At 39.3% G+C, this 22,851-nt stretch overlaps 3 protein-coding genes and 1 non-coding gene across 8 annotated transcripts; 1 reads left to right on the top strand and 3 right to left on the bottom strand.

Annotated features, from left to right (window-relative positions):
• Positions 1–656: 656 nt before the first annotated feature.
• On the bottom strand, positions 657–739 carry trnal-cag (transfer RNA leucine (anticodon CAG)). Its single transcript has one exon. It is a non-coding gene; the product is annotated as a tRNA-Leu (tRNA).
• A 263-nt stretch (positions 740–1,002) lies between these two features.
• dusp23b (dual specificity phosphatase 23b) lies at positions 1,003–2,740 on the top strand. 2 transcript variants are annotated; one of them, XM_085343738.1, is made up of 3 exons: positions 1,003–1,229; positions 1,899–2,178; positions 2,528–2,740. In XM_085343738.1, exons 2-3 carry the CDS (start codon positions 1,909–1,911, stop codon positions 2,711–2,713), a joined length of 456 nt encoding a protein of 151 aa, XP_085199864.1. In that variant the 5' UTR covers positions 1,003–1,229; positions 1,899–1,908; the 3' UTR covers positions 2,714–2,740. The 2 variants fall into 2 exon arrangements, with proteins under 2 accessions (XP_085199864.1, XP_085199865.1); XM_085343739.1 differs by lacking the exon at positions 1,003–1,229 and having other exon boundaries at positions 1,845–2,178.
• A 49-nt stretch (positions 2,741–2,789) lies between these two features.
• afdnb (afadin, adherens junction formation factor b) lies at positions 2,790–21,234 on the bottom strand. Of its 4 annotated transcripts, XM_085343732.1 has the most exons (26): positions 21,179–21,234; positions 19,804–19,948; positions 19,598–19,702; positions 13,331–13,523; positions 12,996–13,105; positions 12,784–12,908; positions 12,572–12,675; positions 12,434–12,475; positions 12,124–12,335; positions 11,798–11,943; positions 11,296–11,396; positions 10,917–11,188; positions 10,567–10,710; positions 8,677–8,875; positions 8,491–8,582; positions 8,312–8,398; positions 8,148–8,213; positions 7,967–8,040; positions 7,100–7,218; positions 6,848–7,006; positions 6,621–6,712; positions 6,351–6,494; positions 5,347–6,246; positions 3,746–3,833; positions 3,565–3,616; positions 2,790–3,066 (listed from the first exon to the last, which is right to left on the bottom strand). In XM_085343732.1, exons 2-26 carry the CDS (start codon positions 19,903–19,905, stop codon positions 2,973–2,975), a joined length of 3,822 nt encoding a protein of 1,273 aa, XP_085199858.1. In that variant the 5' UTR covers positions 19,906–19,948; positions 21,179–21,234; the 3' UTR covers positions 2,790–2,972. The 4 variants fall into 4 exon arrangements, with proteins under 4 accessions (XP_085199858.1, XP_085199859.1, XP_085199861.1 ...); XM_085343733.1 differs by lacking the exon at positions 21,179–21,234 and having other exon boundaries at positions 12,996–13,102; positions 19,804–19,910; XM_085343735.1 differs by lacking the exon at positions 21,179–21,234 and having other exon boundaries at positions 11,302–11,396; positions 19,804–19,910.
• On the bottom strand, positions 20,614–21,556 carry slc22a3 (solute carrier family 22 member 3). The gene is given in 4 exon segments (XM_085343740.1): positions 20,614–20,770; positions 20,893–20,904; positions 21,206–21,487; positions 21,489–21,556. Coding segments are annotated over 4 exon segments (507 nt in total). The 3' UTR covers positions 20,614–20,625.
• Positions 21,557–22,851: the final 1,295 nt, after the last annotated feature.

Here is a 22,851-nt window from a genome sequence, read left to right on the forward strand (position 1 = left end):
AGGCAGCGGATCTGTGAGATTATTTTTTCCACATTGCTTGTAATCATATATATAAACTAAGAACCTCTGGAAACATCATCACATCTGCAAGCTGACACCGGTTTCATAAGAGAACATTTACTCTCATGAAAAAACGACTTTAGAAATATTTCTTTGTAATATTTGGCATCCCAAACTTTGACATCTCCACCACAGTTTAAAATAAAGTTTGAGAAGTGCAACACAAGTTCATTAAAATGGCTCCAGCAGTGTGTTTGGCAACTTTAAAGGACATTTACTTTTTAAAAATGGTAACAGTGTAGCTATTTTGCTGCCCTCTGCAGGTACTGAAAATGCAACTGCACGAATTACATTTAGGTTTTCCTAATTTTCATTTTAAATCATTATTATTTGCATTTAAAATGTAAAATAAAAAGTTGTAGACTAGCTAGATTTAACATAAAAAATCCATATCTCTTAACACTACATAACAGTCATTAAGGTCACTGAATCAAAACCAGAACTTTAGCTTGTCAGTGTGGGTTGATTCTATGGGCCACAAACAAGGAGTCAGTCAGCATTAATGACTGAGAACCTTCACAGTCAGTCAGCATTAATCATAAACAAAACGGTGAAATAAAACCAGATTCTTGTATCAAAAAATGTAAAAAGGTTATTGTCAGAAGTGGGATTCGAACCCACGCCTCCAGGGGAGACTGCGACCTGAACGCAGCGCCTTAGACCGCTCGGCCATCCTGACTTTCAAACAGAAACGGCTAGACCATCTTTTAAAGTCGATCATAGCAATCTGCACACTTATAATTGTGTTATTGTATATTGTGCTACTAAAACAACAATTCATCCCACTGTGAAGGCGCTGAACTGAAATCAGAAATCCTCTCTGTCATTAGCAGGCAGCTAAATATCCATTACAACAAGTAAGATGATTTTCATTGAAGAACTTGACAGCCGCTTCCCTCACCGATTGATTGATTGCCTGGCGCGTCATACCTAGCATTGCAACAGACACAATCTAGCCTTGGTTAGATACGTGTCTTTCCAGTTTTACTCTTGTAGAATCGTAGTAGTTATCAGCGAAATTGTGAAGTAGCTGCTATTAAGTTGTCTACGGTACGTGCTAACGGCGAACGTAGTAACTAGCTTGACAGACAGGGTGAGGCGGTTTGAACAAGAGTCCCTAGAGTGCATTCATCAGTAAACCATGAGTAATTCTCAGGACTTTTTGACAGGTAATAGACATTCATTGTCTATAGGGAAGCTAATTGCTATAGGGTGAATTCCTCGCCCGAGTTGTCTTTACAAATCTGCGAGGTGCTTAGTTTCATCATACCATTGCTAAAGTTTAGCTAGGGGTTACCTTTTGTCACTTGCTTTTCTAATCTCTGAAAACAAACAGGTAAAGTCTGGTAAGGCCTGAAGTGTATTTCCGTACCAGACCTGTGCCGTATAATGCTACATTTGTAACCCTATTAAACTAATCCCTCAATGAGTCACTGGACTGTCTAGCCTAGTCAATAGCATTATGCTAACGTAAAGTAGACAGCTGCACAGTGTCACTCTTGGCATCTTATTTTAGCGCTCTTTCCCGACTGTTTACTGATATATTTAAGATGTAAAAGTCGTTGTTGCTTTGTCTGTATCTATGTGAAGTTTACATGTTATCCTCAGAAAGATCAAATCAGTTTTTAGTGTCCCGATTGAGACACTTTGAGGCGGGTTGTGACACGATAAAAAAAAAATACATAAATTAAAAACACTTTCCTGGAAGTGAGGGTTCGAATCCCACTTGTGACATCAACAGTTTCAGACTAAGATTATGGTTTTATTTTACTGTTTCGTATATTGTTAATATAGACTGAATGTTTATAAAGTAAACCTATGCTCTGCCCTCTCCTCAGTTGAATAGTTATGGCCTCCTTTGCTCCACACAACTTCTCCTGGGTGGAGCCAGGCAAACTGGCTGGACTGGCGATGCCCAGGATGCCATGTGAATACCGGTATATGGTGGACAATGGCATCAAGCACCTGGTTTGCCTCTGTGAGAGGAAACCACCCAACCATGACTCATGCCCAGAGTTACAGCTTCACCACATCAAGATAGTTGACTTTACTCCTCCTTCACCCAATCAGATTGATAGATTCCTCTCTATTGTGGAAGAGGGCAACTCCAAGGGTGAGGTAAGATCTCAGATGCTGACAGGCTGTGCATGATGGATGGTTATGCATTTAACAGTTGTATGCTACCTCAGTACTGTAACTTAAAACATTTGACATTAAATTTCATTCCTGTAAACAAACGTCTTCTTTTGCAGGTTTTCCCCTAACATAGCTAAGTGCTACACTCTGCCAAGAGCCCAAAGGGGGGGGGGATAATAGATTATTTTTAAAATGTATTACATAGCATTAGTAATATAATTTATCCATTCTGGGAACAGCAAGCCTAGAAGAAATACTCCATAACCCCCAAAATATTCAGGGATACTTTATAGATAACTGACTCAAATAGTGATTGTATTGTTTTCTACAGGGTGTGGCAGTTCACTGCATGCATGGTCATGGGAGAACAGGGACAATGCTGGCCTGCTACCTGGTGAAGACCAGGAAGATTTCTGGGATTGACGCGATCAACGAGATCCGTAGACTGCGGCAAGGTTCAATTGAAACTCACGAACAAGAGAAGGCAGTGGTGCAGTTTTATCAGCGCATTAAGTAACATTGATTAACTGCTTCCACTAAAAGAAGCAGCAAATAGTTACTGTTAATAAGAAAATGATGTAAGAAGTGCCTTAACTACTCCTAAATGAACATTTTATTACCTATTAAGAAAATACAAGAAGGAACAACAGTGCTGAACAATATTATGTTAAAATTACCCATTTTTTGCCCTTGGGACATTTGATTAATAGATGCTGTCATGATGCTAGGAAATAATTTTTTTTAATTTAAACATTTTTGTCTTCTGAGCTTTCTGTTTATGAACTGGACGCCAAGGAAAAAAGACGCTGGCGCTCCTTGAATGTTAGCTTCTCAGGAGCCGACGCTCTCTTCATTTTCTCCTCCTGGTTTCTGCAAATACAACCATCACATGAGAGATACCTGAATTATATCACATACGGGTGAAACAAACATCCTGTGCTGTTTTAGAATGTATTTATAAAGGGGACTTTACTTTATAGATTTATTTTACTCAGGGATATTATTCCGTTCTATTTTGCACCACTGTGTGCAGATGTATCATTAAGTCTTCTTGAGAAGAAATGTGGCATTAGTAGCTGCCTGTTAAATTAGATCAGGGATGGGGAATTCCAGGCCTCAAGGGCCAGTGTCCAGCAGGTTTTAGATATCACCTGGGTCAACACACCTGAATCAAATGATTAGTTCATTACCAGGCCTCTGGAGAACTTCATGACATGTTGAGGAGGTAATTTAGCCATTTAAATCAGCTGTGTTGGATCAAGGACATACCTTAAACCTGCAGGAAACCGGCCCTTGAGGCCTGGAGTTCCCCCACCCCGGAATTAGATTAATGTTCCGCTTTGTGTGCCAAAAAAAGTGTAAACTCACTCTTTTGATGCTGCTTGATGAACATCATGAGCTAATCCACTTAATCGCTGAGCTGCCAAAAACATGGACATTTTCCCAGTTAGAATCAAATGACATAGCTGATATGCACACATACTTTTCTGAATAAACAAAACTGACACAACAACATTCACTTTTCTTTAATGTGTGAATTAAGGATCACCTCTCTTTTCTTCATCTTCCTTTTTGGAGAGGTGAGTTCCCGTCTGCTTTTCCGTTTTGTCCTTCCCACTAGAGCTTCTTGTGTTGTTCTGAACCAGGAAATAAAAGACAATAATGCAAATTATTGGGTGTTTTTTAGTTGTATCCACAAATAAATTTGTCATTACAGAAGTATGCATGTACAGCTATGGTTAGATATGTTAGTTATGGTTAGGTTCATTATGGACATGAACTTCTTGGTAATTTTGACCTTTTAATGTTTTCTTTAATAATTTCCTTTTCTTTGGAATGTTCTTTTTCCAAGGGTAGAATGATTGTACAGCAAACGTCTTTATTGACTTAAAACATCAAGAATTGGGTGCATAAGATTGAATTTGAATTGAAATTTCCAGTAGCAAGTTGCACCTTGACCATACACATTCAGTCAATACGTTTCTGGCATGAATCTGGCTGCATATCTGACCTCTCTTCTTGGCAGAATAGGTAGAGTTCATTGAAACTGGCTGGCTTCCTGGCATAAACCTGGCTTTTAAGCCTAATCCACAGATTTTCAATGGGGTTGAGGTCAAGGAATGGGAAGGCCATTGCAGAAGCTTAATGTTAGCCTGAGTTATCCTTTCCAAAACCATTTTTATGTGTATATGGGATCATTGTCCTGTTGGAGCACCCAGTTTTGTTCAAACTTCAAACATCTAGCTGTTGATTTGAGGTGAAATTTACATCCATAGGGATGTAAAATTGGCTTCACTGTGGACAGTGATGCTGGTGTTCCAGCAGTTTCCAGTTCATGGCAGGGTTGAGCCTTGGTGGTTTCTTAACCAGTTTCCTTTCATCCAAATATGACAATTTGGGTCTTCTTCCAGACCAAAGTGGTGACACATCTTTCTTTTACTCATTAACATTTGTTTGAACTGATGATCTCGGTCTCTATAGTTGCTTAGAAATGGCTCCAAAAGACCTGCCAACATGTGTAAAGCTACAGTTCTCCTTAAATCTTCACTGAGTTCTTTAGACTTTCGCGTTGATCAATCCAACGAGTGCCGTCAATCAAATCCCTTTTATGCTGACAAAGAGAAAATTCTAGTTATAGTCAACCATGATGACGAATGAGAAGTTAATAGGCCTTGGAACCATCAACAAAACTTAAGAGTCTATGTATACTCGAGGCTGTATTTAAACTTCGGTATATAAACCGTGTGGTTTAGAGAAACTCAAAATAAAGTCCATCGAATTCTTGTATTTTGAATCATTCCACCCTGGAAAAAGAACCAATCAAAGAAATCATTAAAAGCCCCATTTTGCTATGATATTTAGGTACATGAAGAGTGTATATAAACAAATAATTTAAAGCTGACTTTTTTTCTTAACACTCTCTACTAAAGTCCTAGAATAAATTACCATACTAGGCTCCCTTTAATACACTTTACTTAATACCACAAAAACTTTTGGGCGTCTCTGTGTTCAGCTTTAAATTAGACGAGCTGTGTGACCTAAATAGGAATCGGAAGAGGTTCCAACAGTGTTGTGTATTAACAGTGTCTGAACAGCATACACAAAAAACAGGCTCAGAAAGTAAAGTTTTCAGTGTGTTTTCTCTTTAACCTTGGCCTGTGACATGCTGTTCTCTAGCTGCTGTATCATCACCATCATGTCCAAATCGTTATCTTCATCCTCATCATCTCCTCTCTGCTGAATTTCCTGCAGCCTCTTCTGAAACTGCCACTCCAGGTTGAGCTTTCGGAGTCGGTCGTTCTCCTCCGCCGTGCGCTTAGCTTTAGCCTGAAGCTCTTGCATCTCCTGCTGCAGGAACTCCACCGCTTCAAGCCTCTGCTGCTTCTCCAGCTTCTCCTGGGCTTCCCTCTTCCAAGGATCAGACATATCCAGAGGGTCTTTCTGTTTCATTGGACCTGTGCTCTTTTTCTGTGAACAGGGAGGTTCTTGGAAGGAAACATGCTTTGTTGGAGTGATACTCACTTGAGGTTTTGCTACTTGATCTCTGTGCGTGTTGAGTTTTTGTGATGAAAGTGAGGGCTGAAGTAGCTTCTTAGTTGGAGATACTGGACATGCAGAAGTACTACTAGCTTGGCTTTGAGGATTCTGCTTGTGTCCATTGATTTGAAGAGTTCGGCTCATCTTCACTGCCAGCGACGAAGAACTCTGCTGGAAAGTAGTGAGTGGAGGATTTGACTGGTGGCTTGCTGCTCTTGTTAGGGGGATGTCGATGCGTATCGGCTGGATTGAAGGTGTGGATGTTGAGTGTTGTGAAAAAGGGGTTCTCCAGACACCGGCACAGCTTACACGGCTGACCTGCTGCTGATTTGTGGGGGAGCTGTTATCAGAGAGGATGTCATGAGTAGAAAGACAAGAGCGGATAGGGAAAGACGTGCAGTAGTTCTCAGTTTGCTTTGCACCCTGATCCTTCTGTGTCCACTTGCTCTGACTTTTGTCCAGCAGGGGGCGTCCACTGTCTGTACACAAGTTCTCCTGAGAGAGGGCTTGGCGCTAGAGGGGGATAAATAAAGAGATTTTAATGTAATTCTTTCTAGCTGTACTATTATGACTTTGCTTATGTATTTCTTTTAATGTCTTGGTACACCAAAACTTACCATGACGTTTAGAGATCTATTGGAGCTCTGTCCAGCTAAAGGTTTCAAAGACACTTGGAAAGTTTGCTGTGGTTTGCTAGGTTCAGATACATTCCTGTCCTGGGATCTAGGGTTCGGTAGTGTCAAGTATTCCCAGTGGAATTTCTGACCACAAGAAAGGAAAAAGTGTTACGCTGAATCCTTAAATATTTAAATGTATATGGCCTGACAAGTCACTGAAAATGTGTTAAAAACATTAGTCAACAACGATAATATTAATAATAATCTCACATCAGAGCAAAGATTTTTAGTGGACACAGAAGCGGTGCTGTTTCCTGTGAAAGGGTCAACAAGTTTATCGCCATCCTCCAGGCAAAAGTCTGCTGTAATAAGAAGAAAATAAAAGTACTGCAGCTGTTATTATGACTCGCTCTCCAATGTTATGCATATTTAACAGTAAGAAATATGTGCGGTTAGCGCTCAGCAACAAAAAGTGACAACAGGAGAAGAGCGCCCACCGGCCATGTTGGGGTTGGAGCGATAAAATTGTCTGTTCCTCTGCATTATCTGCTGTTTCTTCCTTCGATTGCCTCCATGGAGCTGCTCTGAGGGACTGTGGTCCTCTGTGCTGTACTTTATGCAGGCTTTATTGTTTGGCTTAGCGTGGTCTCTCTCCCCTTATGAGGCAAGAAAAGGTCTTTGTCAGGTAAAAGAAGGTAGAAAGTAATGGAAAAAAAGCTGAGGTTTGATTTGAGTGTACTGGTGCTTGCCTGTAGTCTTCTCTGGGGTGGATTCTCTCAGCAGGGCTTCTAGGCCGTGGTAACTCGCTGCAAATTTTGCAACCTGTAAGGTCACAATGGGGCCAGTTTGCATCATGATCGCTGCTGCCCTAAACCAGTGTAAGATTAATAAGGTTACTTTTCATTAATGTCACAGTTTAGAGATTGTTTCGGAATTACTAAATACTTAAACTTGGCTAAAACATTCTTAAATTTTGGCATTTGTAAAGTTAAAAACATGCTACTCTCAACCAGCTAACCTGTGTTGTGCGTCTAATATTTACATTGCAGTTTTGGGGGGGAAAAGAAGACAAATAGTTCATGAAATTCAGTATAATGTATCATATTAAAGGGAACAGAAAGAGCAACACACTTTATTATTTATGTTTTCAAGACTACGCCCTACACTGTCACAGTGACGCAATAAAAAGTTTTGGAAAATCACACACTGCATGAAGCATGAGTTTTTACAGACTGCAGAGGCCAAAGATTTCAGTCTATTCTGCTCTATTAATATGGGAAAACATGAGAAAATACACAATTTTGGAATGTAATGCTTCAAGGTCAGAAGTCAGGATCACTCAAATTGGGGAAAAAGCTTTAGTTTTCTTTATCTCGAGATTTTAAAGCAATATATTAATCACTGGAGGCCAAACCGTTATTTCAATATGACATTATATGATGGGAATATCAGTGTCTGTACAAGTTTCACTAATTGTAAAAGAGAATAAGTCAGGGTTATTCTTATTCACTTATGATCTCTCCTGCAGTTTTCAGCTTAGACTAACCACCGTCCTGCTTTCAAAAAGAAAAAATAAGAATAGCTAAACATTTCCCTGGCTGGTGTGCAGTAGCTACCTTTCTTGGCTGAGACCAACCAGGCTTTGACCATCCACACTGAGCAGCTGATCTCCAGCAGTTAACTGGCCATTCTAGACAGAGTAAAGAGACACAGTTTGATTAAGTGCGTACTTCCGCAGTTCATTGAAAATTCTGCTCCTCTTTTTCAAAGATGGACCTAAACTGTGTTTATTCTCACCATTTCAGCCGGTCCTCCCTTGACGATGGATTTAATATAGATCCCGAGGGTACACTGCCCAGCTCCCTGCAGCAAAATAAGAGGCAGGCTGTTTTTGACATCTGTAGTAGTGAATACTAAAATGCTAAAAACTAAGAAATAGTCAGGAATAAACGAACGGTCACCTTGGCAGCTACAATGCTGACCCCCATCCCACTGTTCAAAGGTTTGTTCAGTGTGATCGTCATAATCTCTGGCTGCCTATGTGCTGCCTGTCAAAGAAGAAATTATGCACCCTTAAGTCAAAGTAAAATCATATTTCAACACATCTTGGGCCATGTGTTTCTTTTTTGTTTTCGTTTACCAAATATGTACTCTCTACAGAAGGGTCAGATTCGCTGAAATAAATGGTCCAGTCCCCTTTGGAGTTTGGCTGGGGTGTTAAAGAGCAGAGACCTGTAAGAGAAGGATGTAATATGGTGAAGCAAAGATCCCATTTTAGGTTTAAGTACAGTCGCTTACCGTAATCTGAATTTTTAAAAATCCATACCTTTTTGGCACATTGGCTCCAAAAACTCTCTAAACCCCTGAGGGATTCCTCTCACAGTCTCACAGGAGTATCCTCCCTCCGGCAGCAGGAAGGGCAGGTGGAGGTCGAGGCTCTCCTGCAGCTGGATGTCCTGTCCTTCGCTCCGAATCAGGTTATCTGCTGAGGCCTCGGCAGCTGTCACTACAGCATTGATCAAATCCTGCAGTGAGGACAGGCAGCGGATCACGCAGCTGAAATATTTCAGGAAAAGGTCGATGTGCTGTATAGAGTAGATTGCTATTAGTCATTATGTGGCAAGGCTTCAGGAAACGGATATCCAATCGGCTGGGACTCAAAATCTGGAAAAGGACCCTGATCTCAGACCTCAGTTGCAAATGAGTGCTGTTACCTTCAGGCAACTATAGTAATGGAGCAGGTATTGGTGCTAGTTATAAAGAACAGCAGCAATAATATAAGTTAAAGATTTATCAGTTACAGTTAATATAGTTAAAATACTGTATATTCAGTATTGCTTAGTTAAAATTAGTTTTTGGACAGATGTAATGCTTTGTTTTATATGCACTGTAAAAAAAAAATTATTTCTAATAATCTTGTAAGTCTTAGCTAAAACTATTCCTCTGTTCTGCTGCATGTCCGCCTCACGATGCTCAGTTCTTCTTCTCATGTACTGCCTACACCCAGACATTCTCAAGCCAACCAAGAGGCAAAACCTCTCTCGCACATCGCGAATCTGCTGCTCAGTCTCCTCCCAGTCAAACATGCTCAAAATACCTCACACATGAGGTGTTCAGTCTTTCCTAAGGAACCACTAACACAATCTAATATTAGATGCAGTAAATCATACCCTAGTTAACGTTACCATGGGGCGGTTTTTAGAGTGAACGTTTTAGAGGTGTTGATATAACTGTTGGACTTTTCGATGACTTAGTTTATACAAATGGAACAACGACACCACTGTGGAAGGACAAAAAAAAAAACCTGCAGTTCCTCAAATGTCCACTTGAGGCTGGCTTCCAAAAGCGAGTCCATTTTCATAGATTTCAGAAGCATTAAAAAGTTTGAATATATTCTGTTAGAAGAGTTTTCAGCTAATTCCCCAGTTTATGTTGTAAATCTTTGCCTCATTCAAAAGCACTTCTTTTTTATTTAATTGTTTTCTTTCTAATATTTACATTCCAGTTAAGACAACTTGAGGTTCAGTACTTCCCCAAGGATAATTTAGGATGCAAACTATCAACCTTCCCATTGGCAGATGACCTTCTCTACCTCCTGAGCTACAGCCGCCACACATTTTCAACTCACAGATTTTACTAAAGCTTTAAGTTGTGGATTATTAGGGGTGTGGTGGGTGCTTCCTGAGACTGCAAGGGGTTACTTCAGCCAATTCAAGACATTAAACTGGACTTTGCTGTGTTTGCACTGTTGGTGGCTTTTGACTTTTTGATTTAGGCGTACAACAAAAGCTATAGCCCTGTCCTCTGCCTTTGTTGTATGTTACTTAGCATTAATAAGCATTAATTGGTATCTCTCTGAGCTGTTACCTGATCGAGCATGATGGGACATGATGGATAGTCGGCGTAAACATTTGTTCTCAAACTCCCGAATAAAGTAATATGACAGCTCAATTTACTATTTCTTATATATTATTCATTATCATATTATTCACCATTAATTATTCACACAGATCTATACAGCGGCACTCCTTTTCTGTGGTGAAGCTTTTAATTCAGCAAGGCACACTAACCCTACGTTTATGCCAGCGTACTGTTTTCTCTGTCACGTGAAAATGTGTTTCACATAATTTGACTAACTGATCTTTAGAGTTGGACCTTTTCTTTCAAGGATTTACAAGCATGAGTGGAAGTGGAAGAGCAGACTGAAGGTACTCACAGGGGGGATGTGTGGCTCATTGGTTGCATAGAGGTAGCCAGCCAGCAGCATGTGCAGCTGCAGTGAGTTCAGCTTGAAACAGGTTGTCTGGATGTCCTTCGCATCCTGCATTGAGTACTTGTTCATGGTCAGGAGGGTGGTTGCCTAGAAACAGCCAGGCAATGCTATTTTAACGGCTTTAACCAAATGAAACGCGCCGTAAATTAAAGCCAATAATACATCTGTCGAAAGCTCTTCGTATTAGAAAAAATAAAACCTGGTTCAGGTTTAAATCATTTTTGAGGTAGAAATTTTTAGTTTTGGTAAAAAGTGCTACTGTTTTAACAGTATTCAAACAGAGAGTTGCATACCTGGATGATGTGGCCCAGGTGGCAGTCAGCTGCCAGCTCCAGGCCCTGTCTCTCTGCCCAGGCTTCGATGGTTGTGAGCCTCTGACGGAGAGCAGCTCCCCAGTAGTGGGAGTGCAGGCCTGGGGTGCTGGCTTCAGGGCTCATGAGCTGATTGAAAAGCCAGACGCTGATGTAGTGAAAGAGCTGAGAGAAGAGCTGGATGGTTAGGGCAGGGTTGACCTGACAACGGCGCAACAGAGACATGGTGTTCATCAAAGTGTTAAGCACCATTTCTGCAACAGGAAGACAGAAAATAGACCGTTTAGTAAAGTCAAGGATCCAAAAACAGTTCACTTAGTAAAATAAGTGAATTAAATATATGCTAATTTAATAACCAAACCTGCACCTATACCAGCTGGCAGGGAACCATATTGCTCAGGATCAATCAGAAAGGTTGGCAAATGTTTCCTCAGCTCATTCTGCAGACACTGTAGCAGACAACTGGAGTAAAAAGTATAACAATTAGACTTTGGGTGACACTATGCATAAGATTAGATCAAATCAGAGTAACATACATAAGATACAAAAATATAATGTAGTTGCGCATAAATATGCAAACAAGATTTTAAAGTTTTAAACAGCAGGTGGGCAGGGGCTATATTCCCTCTCACTGACATCATACAGAGCCAGGAGAAGAAAAAACTTTCAGAAACGTGTCCTTATACTTGTGTAACAGCAGATATAATGAAAAACACAGTAAGTCCTCTCTAAAGTTCTTGTTTTTACTTGTTTCACCACATATAAAAACACATCTTTAGATCATATTAAACAAAGTGAAAAAATTAAGAAAATGACATGTTCAAGTCAAACAGAAGGCTATGGCCTGATTGTGTCGTGTCTACCTGTAGGCTTTGTGCACCAGGTGGGACAGGTCCAGCTGGCTCTGCTGTGTCAGTGGGCTGAGGTCTTGGTCATGCTTGAGGAAGTTTAGCAGCTCAGAGGAGTTGGCCATCCAGAAGGCGAGAGCCCCTCCAATGGTCTGCTGCCTCTGGAAAGGTAAATGTAGCCCACATATGAGCATCGTGCAAACTTAAAGAACACCTGCAAACATAATTCTGAAGTGTCAGCGTCTGAAAGTCCACCTTGACTGTAGACATAATTTAAATTAAACAATAAAGTGACATTTCCTTGAAGTTAATATTTGCAAATGTCACAGAATCTGTCATACACTTGCCTGAATGACCTTCCCTGTCATCGACACCATTTTGTTACTGATCGAGGTTACACTGTCTGCGTGCTCTGAGGTTCGAGAGTCTTGACCGTACCGGCGTTGTAGAGCAAACCGGCATGCGGCGTAGAGGACGTATGCAGGCGAGAGCTTGAAGTGAACGGTGGAGCTGTTGGTGTAATTTATAACTGCACACAGGAAGGGCTCTGCAACTAAATGTGTAAAAGACACCAGCAGGGGGCAGGAGGACATTATGAGAGAGTCTGCAAATGCCTTGTATCAAACTATAAAATGCTTATTTCATACTCACAGTTATCAGAGAACTGAACGCCAATCGGTAATCCAGCTTGATCTGAAAGTTCACAATTAGATTTGGATTTAGAATTTAAATATGCCAGACAGTGTCCAAGACATTTATGATCCACTCTGTAGTGTTAAGGTTACTCACCTGCAGCAGCCTGCCTCTGTGGTCTTTTCTTTTCTGTGCAAAATTTCTGTGCATCAATGTTAGACAAGCAAATGCTGTCATTGTTGAGTGAACTTTCAGCTGGCCTGGATAATAATTTAAAAGGAGAGGATGTTATTCTGATGGTTCGGTAGGTGTGACACTGGTAGTCTGGCAAATAAGAAGTAAAAACTGCGAACAATGAAACGTTTTACCCATTCTCATCCTCTGAAGCTTTGTCATCTGTGTTGCTGTTCCTCTCTTTCTTCTTTCCTTTTCTTGACAGCGTCCTCTTAAAGTTTTGTATGAAGCCTCCTTTCTCTTTCTCCTCGAACTTTTCCTTTATTGTTAAACACATAAAACGATGGCGCGGGTGTCAGACAGTACGTTACAGTTATAATTCAGGTTCGATGGGTGTTAGAGTTACCTCCACACTGTCCTTGTCTTTCTTGAGCACAAAGCGTCCTTCTCTGTTGGCTGAGTTCCAGTTTAATTGCACAACTAAAGGTCTCTCATTCAGATCCAGCTTGCGTTCTTCTTCCATACAAAACATAGAAAGCAGGAAGAGCTTAGTTACTGAATCATATAAGCGACTAGAGCACGTGGCTGTGCTTGATTACTCCTTTATATCTTGTTTTAAAAATATTAACATAATGATAAAACTGACATTTCAGTATTACCCACACATGCCACTATAAAAGCAAATAAGCAGCCAGAAACATGCAGTGTCGTCACCTGTTTTCTCTTGAGTTAATTGCTTACCCCTGTTGTTGTGGATTTCATACAGGGCATAACTAGTAGTCAGCATTTTCATGTCGGGCCTGAATTTCTCTGACAGCATGTCAATGATCTCACGAGTCACTGAGTTGCTGCAGACGCGCAGACACTTCGTGGCCACGTTGCCTTCAGCAGGGTCCTCGAAGTAGAAGCGCATCACGCCATGAAATTCCAGATTCTGCCAAGAAACGTGACGTTTTTAGAGTGTTTTGCGTGTTTGCCTTTCATATTACTGCAGTCGTGAAAGAACTAAGACGAAGTTTGAACCAGCAGCTTGAGTATATGCAGGGTAACCAGTCATACATGACAGCTTTGAACTGTGTCCTGTGTTTTCTGTTCATTAAATTTACCTTTTTTATTGCATTAAAAAAAAACACGCTTTTCTATCCTTCTGTGTCCTTCCTTAACTGTGAAGGTGAATAGACTTTGAAAAGGAATGGACCAATTTAGTCTTTATAAAGAGCTGTTTTCTATTTAGGAATTTAAAAAGCTTTCAGAATGTCCCTGAGAACCGTTCCTGCTGCTCCTCATGTCTAAAACAAAACAAACGACCCCTTAAATCTGAAGCTAAAAACAGGATTCCAACTGAGAAAAAGTCTGTTTTCTAAGACTTGGAGCTTGGAGTTAAGAGAACATTTGAATTGTGATCAGCTGGTTATAGCCCCGCAGAGAGAAACAGGCAGTACAGCTTACGCTAAATGTAAGTTAAATGAGCAGAGCAAGATTTACAGTTTCTGCTGTCCTCTATACAGTTGTGCTCTGAAGTTTATGTACAATTAGTTTTATGGTAATTTTAGGCTTTTAATGATTTTACTGAGCTGTTGTTTTTTCAGGGCGGAATAATTATACAGTATACATCTTTAATGACCTTAAAAAACAAGAATTGGGTGCAAAGTTTTAATTTATTTTGGATTTTCTTTATACACTCACAAAAAATATTTTAATAAGTGATGCTGGAGTTTCCACAATGTCTTTTAAGTTGGCAAGGCCAAGGCCTGTTAACTTCTCATTAGTAATCATGATCAAGTACGACTGGTAGTTTTTCTTCGAAAAGCATTTGTTTGACAGCACTCAGTGGATTGACCAATACTCAGAACGATGGAAAAGTAGATATACACACCCTGTGAAGGTCTGTTAGAGCCTTTTTTAAAACAACTGCAGATTCCAAGATCATCATTTCAAGCAATTGTGTATATAAATACATGTTGTTAAGATGGAAGAAGACCCACGTATCCTGTGACTCCAGCCAACTGTAATTTCCATCACCAGTTAAACTTAATCAGATAAAAATAGACATTATAATTTCCCTAAGTGGTGTCTTCTGTTGTTTTCTAACCTCATAACAAACAAATATGTGACATTTATTTGGGGGGAAAAGAAAATTATCATTTTACTGAAATTATGAAATTACTGTTACTAACAGCCTGAGGCCTTTCTTTGTGGAGTTTGCATGTTATTTTTGTGCCTGTGTAGGCTGGATACTCCAGTTTCCCTGGGGTACACCCTTTCTAGGGTGTACCCCACCTGCACCTGCCCAGTGACAGCTGGGATATGCTCCAGCCATGCCCCTCTGTGACCTCGAACTAAGTGATAATGAAAGTGAATAGAGGCTTCTGTATTTTTATATACTTTTGGGGTTTAGCCTTTAATTGATAGGACAGTGGAGAGAAGACAGGAAATTTGGGAGCAAGAGCAAGGAGAAGACACGCAATAAATGGCCTCAGGGCAGAGTCAGACCCAGGCTTCTACAGTAACTTTATGCAATATGATTAAAAGCAGAGACTCAACCCAGTGAGCTAAACAGGCCCTCGGAAGCTTCTGTATTTAAATGTTGGGGCTATTTTCAAACACAGACTTTCTGTGTGTTCTGCAATTTTGGCTACAGTAGCTCTTTTGCAGGATTAAACAACATCAGCCTACTTTTGCAGAGCTTTGGATCTGTTCACCCATCTCTTATTCCTTTACCCAGTTGGTAGGCACTAAGCACTACCAACAAGACCCGTTGTTTTGGAGATGCAATTCTCTTGCCTTCACAGATTGTCTTATCAAAGTCCATCCTCACAGAGCCACTGGCTGCTAAAGTCTGGTCACCGCTCAGACATAGTGAAGCTCAGTGGGATGTTGCACACAAGTTCACTGGCTCAACCAGTAATTTATCAGTGAGAACCTTTTTTTGCAGAACCTCTACTATTCATTACATTTGTATTTATCTTCAGAGCTTCAACAGATAAAACTAAAAAATCAGTTAAGAGCACTTCCAATTAAAATTTCTGTAACCCTCCAGTGCAAGGAAAAGTCTCAGCCTGGCCACCTCAGTAAAAAGAATAACTACATACTAACTAAATAACTTCATATTTCAGTGGTTTGAAAACTGTGGCTGGTGGGTGAATATAATATAGCACACATATAAATAAACATTTTCCCTATTAACCACGAATATTTCAGTTATTTTACAACAGATAATTTTCCTGTTTTGGAACATAAAAAGTGAAACAGCAACAAGAATGTGCTAGTGGCAAAACATCTGATCAGACCAGAAATGTAAAGGCCAAAAGTACGCAGCTGATTCTTCTGTAATAATAACCAGTAAATCCAGAAATTTAAGAAGCTTTAAATTTAAGAGTAAATGCCAGAATTTGATATAAATAAATTTGAAAAACTGAATATCTAAATACTTTCTATTGATCGGCTAACTGAATTGTTCATTAGTCATTTTTAAATGAGCTTTTAAAGTAACATGTCTGTGTCTTATAATATCAAATAGCACCAATAATTAAAAGTAGAAAAACATTTTTATCTTTGAAACTACATCTAAAACTGTGGCACTGACAGAAAATACAGAAACCTTCACAAACACAGATATTTTGTGTTCCTCACCTCGTCGGGTTGGCTAATTTCAAACAAGTCCAGTCTGTTATTGTTCCACTGTCTGATGACTTTCCCTAACTTATCTTGTTCGTCCTCTTCGGGCATTTTTAACAACCAACCTCAAAGTTGTTTTCTAAATAACAGCAAAGCTCCTTCCTACAAAAACAGGCTGTTTCAGTAGGACTGCAGCTCTCATCGAATCTATTCCCCACTTACATTGTTCTCTGCAGTGAATTCTTAAACATAGTTGCCTACTTAATACTCGCATACTCATCCCCTCTTCAAGCCCCCTCACCGCTCTGCCCTCATTTAACAGGTCAGTGGATCTTTGTTATGTGAGAGACACAGTTTCCTAATCACACATTTGATACAAGAAAATAATTCCCACGTTTATCGGGCAGCACAGATTTAATCTATCATCTTCTCTTTTCATTATTTTCACCACTTTCAAACATAATTGTCTTTAAAGATTGTGTTTTGCTGAGAAAAATTTTTTTCTCAGTCACCTCTTTTTTTTCTTTTTTTCTTTTTTCACAGCATTGTTTATGCTTGAGGGAATCCCATTTCTCACGCATGCCATTGATTTTCAGCACAATTTATAGTTATATGTCTTCCCATGTATGTGGGGCAGCTTTTGTTGGCTGCTCCAAAGCTTTCTGGGTAAACCTTCGGTGGAACAAAAGGCGTAACAAAACCATCCTCAATTATACATACAGTATTGATTTTTCTTTTTTTAAATGAACAATCAAGCGTATTGTTGTCTGGATGATGGAATGTGCAGATTTCTCAGAGAAGCAGAAAAACAAAAAACTACATTAAAGTTTCTTCCATTATTGTCTGTTTGATGAACACATCGAAGCTCCAGCCCAGGAGAATAACTATATATATATATATATATATATATATATATATATATATATATATATATATATATATATATATATATATATATATATAGTTGCGCATTAGCTGTCAAAATAAAAAACGCGCACAAGGGTTAGGGTTAAATTTAAAAACTGTACTTTTGAGTTAAAATATATATTTATAATTTTAATAAATGACAAATTAAAAAGGCATGAACATTTTTTTTGTATCGAAAAAACATCGAACCGTGACACCAAAGTATCGAACCGAACCGAACCGTGAATTTTGTGTATCGTTGCACCCCTAATATATATATATATATATATATATATTTATTTATTTCATTTAAAAGCTTAGTTTATACAGTGTTTTATATATAAGGTTATATAAACATATAATGGTGTAATGGTGTGGAGAATGTTTTCTTGGCACACTTTGGTACCAACTGACCACGTTTAAATGCCATAGCCTTGGTATTGTTGCTGAACATGTCGATCCCTATATTACTACATTATACCAATCTTCTGATGACTAATTTGAACAGGATAACACTATCTCACAAAGCTCAATGCAGCTATATGTAGCTCTAATGACCAATCACATTGGAACAGGGTTACAGGCGGGTAAACAGTGCATGTGAAAGTAACAAAAGAAAGCTATTGCATCTGCATTTCAGAACCAGGTTCACTGAGTTGTGGTAGTGGGATGGATGTATAGATAAACCAATATAGAGCTGAATTGATGAAAGAGGTGTTTATTAAACACAATCAATAAAAGGAACAAAAATGATAGTACAACATAAGGGTCTTGTAGGGGCCAAAGTGTTTTATAAATGGCTACATGCTGGCAAAATTGCGTATTTGGTGTTTGGGTCTGTAACTCAAATACCTGAGGGGTTTTTTTTTAGTTTTAACACCCCTTTTATCTCAAGGAGACATAAAGGTGCTGCTCCCTTATTCATTTGACTGTCAATAACACCTTGTGTGTTTCATCACTTCACAGTGTCTATATTTCTAGTTAACACTTCATATGAATGTAACACAAGTCTGCACAACCACGGCAGTTTTAAATAACTTTTCACTGGCTGTGAAGCTACTGTTCAGTGTATTGTAAACACAGGACATCTGCAGAAAAAAATCCACTAATGTTTTTCTCTGTGAAGCGTCAGACTTTCATCAAGCTGTTTCCCTCTGCATATTTCGATTTCTCTTTCTTCCTGTCAGAAAGCGCACACAAACAAAAATGAAGGACTTCGAACATGAATCTCTCTGCGGCAAATGCCTAATTGGAAAACTGGGCTTTTTAAGCACACTCTTGTCTCTTAGACATCAAACACTGATTTTCTTTCTGCTGTCTTCCTCCCTCCTCCAGTGTTTTTTTCAGCACATTTCTATTTCATGTTTTGAAATTTATTTTTCATTATCCTGAAACATTTCTGCAAATCAATTCTATGATCTCTGGCAGGGCAACTATAGACATCTCCTGTACACTGTACCACATCAACATCACACCTGAAACAAAGATAACATATGTAATATGCTAAATACTGTAAATTTTACTATATACAAAATAGTCGCAGGTAGATCAAAAACTTTAAATTAACTGTAAAGAACCAGAGGCAGCTCCAGCCACATACTGGCCAGTCTGTATAGCAGGAATGGGGCTACAATGGCTCCAGTGCCACTAGCTGATGAACACACTGACACACCCAGATTTCTGTGAGAAATTAAAACTGACAACAGGAAGTTAGAGCCACATTGGTCTGAAAAGTGAAGCCAATATAGAAGTGTTTTAAACCTGCTCTTTTTGTAATGGGCACCAGAGGGCGATATCGGTGGTTGAAAGGACTGGTAGACTTTTGCCTACAGAGATTTCACACATGATGCAAGTGCACATTGCTTTTGAGATGTCTCCAATAATGTGAATGTGATACAACCACTGGTTGGCGAGTGGTTCCTAGCAGTTGTTCACTGGGTGAAATCAGTTCAGCTCTAAAAGCTCCTATACTCCTATACTCTTTGTCTGTAAACTGTTAGCCGATAAACGTCTAGCTGCACAGTCAGATCCATCCTTCACTTGTCACCTTCAATTTCAAAACCAAAATGGCCATGGTGAAAGTGAGTATCTGAGGGAGCATCAAACCCTTGTTGACCAGCAGATAAAATATGAGCCCAATGGGAAGCTCCACCACAGCACAGAAAAAAATCCAAGAAGACATTGTTACGTGCTTGTAAACCTGGATCAAAGAATTATAGTATGGTACCATTGTGATGTATAAAAACATAAAATCCTTAATTGTAGTTTCAGACTGATTTACCAAGTATACATTAAAATTAGAGTGTTTTTTCTTATATTTGGTGTCCTGAACAAGTCCATAATTGACATAATTGGGTGTACTTCCTTCTTTTACTCCTAATGAATGATCTAAAAACATTTTAATAGACTGTTAAAATATTCCATTTGTAAATTGCATCTCCTATGTTAATAAGATTATACAGTTGTTCAAAAATGTTGTCATACCTCTGGTAGATCATGTGGTAAACATTTCCCATTGCATTTAGCATTGTTTGCAGCAACTTTCATGGCCTCCGTAGTTCTTTGTTGTGAAAACAACCAGTGTGGATCCTTTTAACAAACATAACACAACTTACTATTGGACTCAGCGTGAATATGAAGTGAAGATTAAGCATTGAATGTGTCACATTGAAGGAAAATTATATTCATACCAATGGTTTGAGATAAACAGGATGCAAAGAAGACTCATGGCCAGCTGCAGAGTCTTCCAGGAGGACAGGAAGTAAGCCAGACCAGCCAGGCAGGATAACCATGCCAATAGAGTAGGAAGTTCAAATCACCATGGCCACAAATTTCCTGTTGTTGGACCCAAAGAACTCAATCACTACGTAAAGAAAATAACATGTTTTAGCAGAACATTGAAAGCGGATCAGTCTAACACAACAAAGGAGACAATATGTGACAAAATATGCTAAATTAATCATCAAAGGGTAGATTTGATCTTTCGCAGCCAACAACCTAGTGTAAAAGATGGATAGATAGCTGCTAAGTCTAAGAATAGGGCTCCTTAAACCTCCATTCTATCTAGTGGCCAACAGGGGGTTCTCTAGTTAAAAAATAAAAGTATAAAAATGTAAAAGAAATCATTGTGTAGTTTTCACTTGATTTGATATGTCACTATTCATTTTGATTATGAGATTATAGTTGGAATCGCTAGTTTTAAGCCCTACTTAGTACAAAATCATGATCATTTTATAAATTATTTTCCAATTTAAAGTAAATCAGATGACAATCCAAGGAAAGATTTAGGCATTGCTACCCTGTAAGTTGCTACTTTATATCCTCAGTGATTTGATATCTTGTTTTAAAAGAGTGATGAAATGACTAAAATGCTAAACGAGCAATCAAAAAGGTCCATAAATCAGTCGGTGACGTCATCTAGGGTCAATGAGTTAGAGGGGTATGCCTAAATTGATTTGTTGGTGAAAAGAAAAAAATGTGTTGTCATTGGTGCACCTATTGTCATAGGTTTATTATAACCTGACAGCTGGGTAACCTGTCACAAAAGTTCCAATGAAAAATCCACATGCCAGGGAAACTTGATTCATGTCGGCGAGCCAGGATCTAAAAACTAGGTGGGAAGGAATTCCAAGAAACACAAAGATTAACACTGTTTTCCTTTGTGATTTCATGACTATAACAGTAAAATAAACCTAGTAAAAACCAAAGAACACAAACGAATGTGTGTGATGAGAATAGCAAGGGGGGCAATATTTGAAAGTTTAGATCCAGGAAAAGACTTCTTTTCACAACTGAAAATGGATTTCTTTAAAACTCTCATGGTAACATGGCTCACTTGTTTTATTTTTAGCTGCAGGACAGATTAGGTCATGTTCCAGAGTTACACAACATCACATGAATATTACATGTGATGCAATGAGTTTCTTCTCAAGTAGTCAAAACATGAATCAGTCTAATGCAAACGCAACCCATGAGCTCAATTACAACAGCTGTAAAATCAATTTAAAGATATATGGCATCATACTATAACATCATTGGAGAAATAGGAAAAAAATGACCATTTACCTTTAAAACAATAGTAGTGCGGTTAACACCCATCTGCTTTCGCACGCCACCGTCTGGGTTGCATTAGCAATCCGCTGCCAGTCAAGTTCATCATATTTCTTTTGGCTTTCGCTCCAGTCCACTGCAAATCTCTCACAACGGCTGAAAGATCCAGACTGTTCTGAGTGGGGAATGGTCACGTCCCGCACCTTGACATCACTCCATCCACATTCCTCCCAGAGGCCCTCAGATCCATGACTCCAGCACCAGTGATCCAGAGTGTGGCCTAAGAAAACAACTCCAACAAGTACAAAAGCGAAAACTATCAAGTGTGGCAATCTTCCTCTGGAATGGCCCAAAGTCTCATATCTGCATGATGAGTTTGTCCACGTTTGCCATCTCTGGTGATTAAGGACTGTCTTAAAATGATGGGTCTCTTAAGCAGTTCTAGTCTGAAGATGTCTAAGAAGAGTCTTGATCAAAGGCCTGCTTTTTTTTATAACTCTTGAGTTTACTGCTCATCATTTCAAGGGTTTTGCGCAGGCTTATGTCATTAAACATGCAGCATTATGAAGCTTGATCCTGTGATTTATGTCTGCAGAGGTGCATTTTCTGCCTTCAGCCTTCATCTTGATTTTTATCGTTAAGATATATTTTTGAACTGCTCTTCTTCTGCTATTGCAAATTTGGCGAGAATTTTTCTTGCATCATTTTCTAATCATTGATTGAAACTCAGATATGAGAAGTAGCAGTTTTAACATCAGATTTTAAAGTTGAAAACAGTTATTGTTTCTGCAAAATGTATGCTTTTTAAGTTAAAATGCCATGTTTAAATGGACTTCATTTATACACCAGGTTTTATCACTTATCAAAGGACAAAAGAGGCTTCAGACCTTAGAATAGAGGCTGTGCTGCATCACCTCATTTTCGCAATGCTGTGTAAGCAATTGCAAACTGTGGAAACCCAACCATAAGTTGTAGTTTGTTATTATTACCTGATGTTGGACTTCAACCACTCAGCAGTTTGCACTTTTTGTTTCATGTGACAATGCATTACATGCAGTCAGTGGGTGACAGATGTGCACTTCGGACATGTTTAGGATGCATACTCTTACTGTGGAGCTGTAATTTAAAAGGGCTGTGTGTCGTTAAACACTTAGATGCCTTGACATATGTGCAAGTTACCCGTAGTGTTAATGCAATCCAAGAGTTCCAAGTGGAAAACTGGGACAGTGCAGTGATATTGTGTCTGTCATACGTTTTCATATTTAATCCATCCATCCATCCATTCGCTTCCGCTTATCCTTTTTCAGGGTCGCGGGGGGCGCTGGAGCCTATCCCAGCTGTCATAGGGCGAGAGGCGGGGTACACCCTGGACAGGTCGCCAGTCTGTCGCAGGGCCAACACACAGGGACAGACAACCATTCACACTCACATTCACACCTAGTGACAATTTGGATTATCCAATTAACCTATCCCCACAAGCTGCATGTCTTTGGACGGTGGGAGGAAGCCGGAGTACCCGGAGGGAACCCACGCAAACATTTAATGTACTTCCTATTTCATCATCTTATCTTTAAACTTTTAATCTGAATCTGGTCTCTTTGGCTGGTTTGCTGCTTGTGCCTCCATTACGTTTTGTAATTGATTGTGAATTCTGCTCTCTACCAGAAGGTCCTGAATGTCCAGTCATC

The sequence above is a fragment of the Diplotaxodon limnothrissa genome, linkage group LG19 (genome assembly GCF_057381915.1).
Source record: "Diplotaxodon limnothrissa isolate DT_005_m linkage group LG19, D_limnothrissa_male_GT1.1, whole genome shotgun sequence".
Lineage (NCBI taxonomy): Eukaryota > Metazoa > Chordata > Actinopteri > Cichliformes > Cichlidae > Diplotaxodon > Diplotaxodon limnothrissa.

Bases quoted from the DNA above. Each gene is read 5' to 3' on its own strand.
- dusp23b (XM_085343738.1), top strand. From the start codon at position 1,909: ATGGCCTCCTTTGCTCCACACAACTTCTCCTGGGTGGAGCCAGGCAAA. The intron at 2,179-2,527 runs GTAAGATCTCAG...TGTTTTCTACAG, and splicing joins AGGGCAACTCCAAGGGTGAG to GGTGTGGCAGTTCACTGCAT.
- afdnb (XM_085343732.1), bottom strand. From the start codon at position 19,905: ATGGTTATCCTGCCTGGCTGGTCTGGCTTACTTCCTGTCCTCCTGGAA. The intron at 8,876-10,566 runs GTGAGTACCTTC...TCCTCACTGCAG, and splicing joins ATGAGCCACACATCCCCCCT to GATTTGATCAATGCTGTAGT. The intron at 7,007-7,099 runs GCAAGCACCAGT...TTGCCTCATAAG, and splicing joins CACCCCAGAGAAGACTACAG to GGGAGAGAGACCACGCTAAG.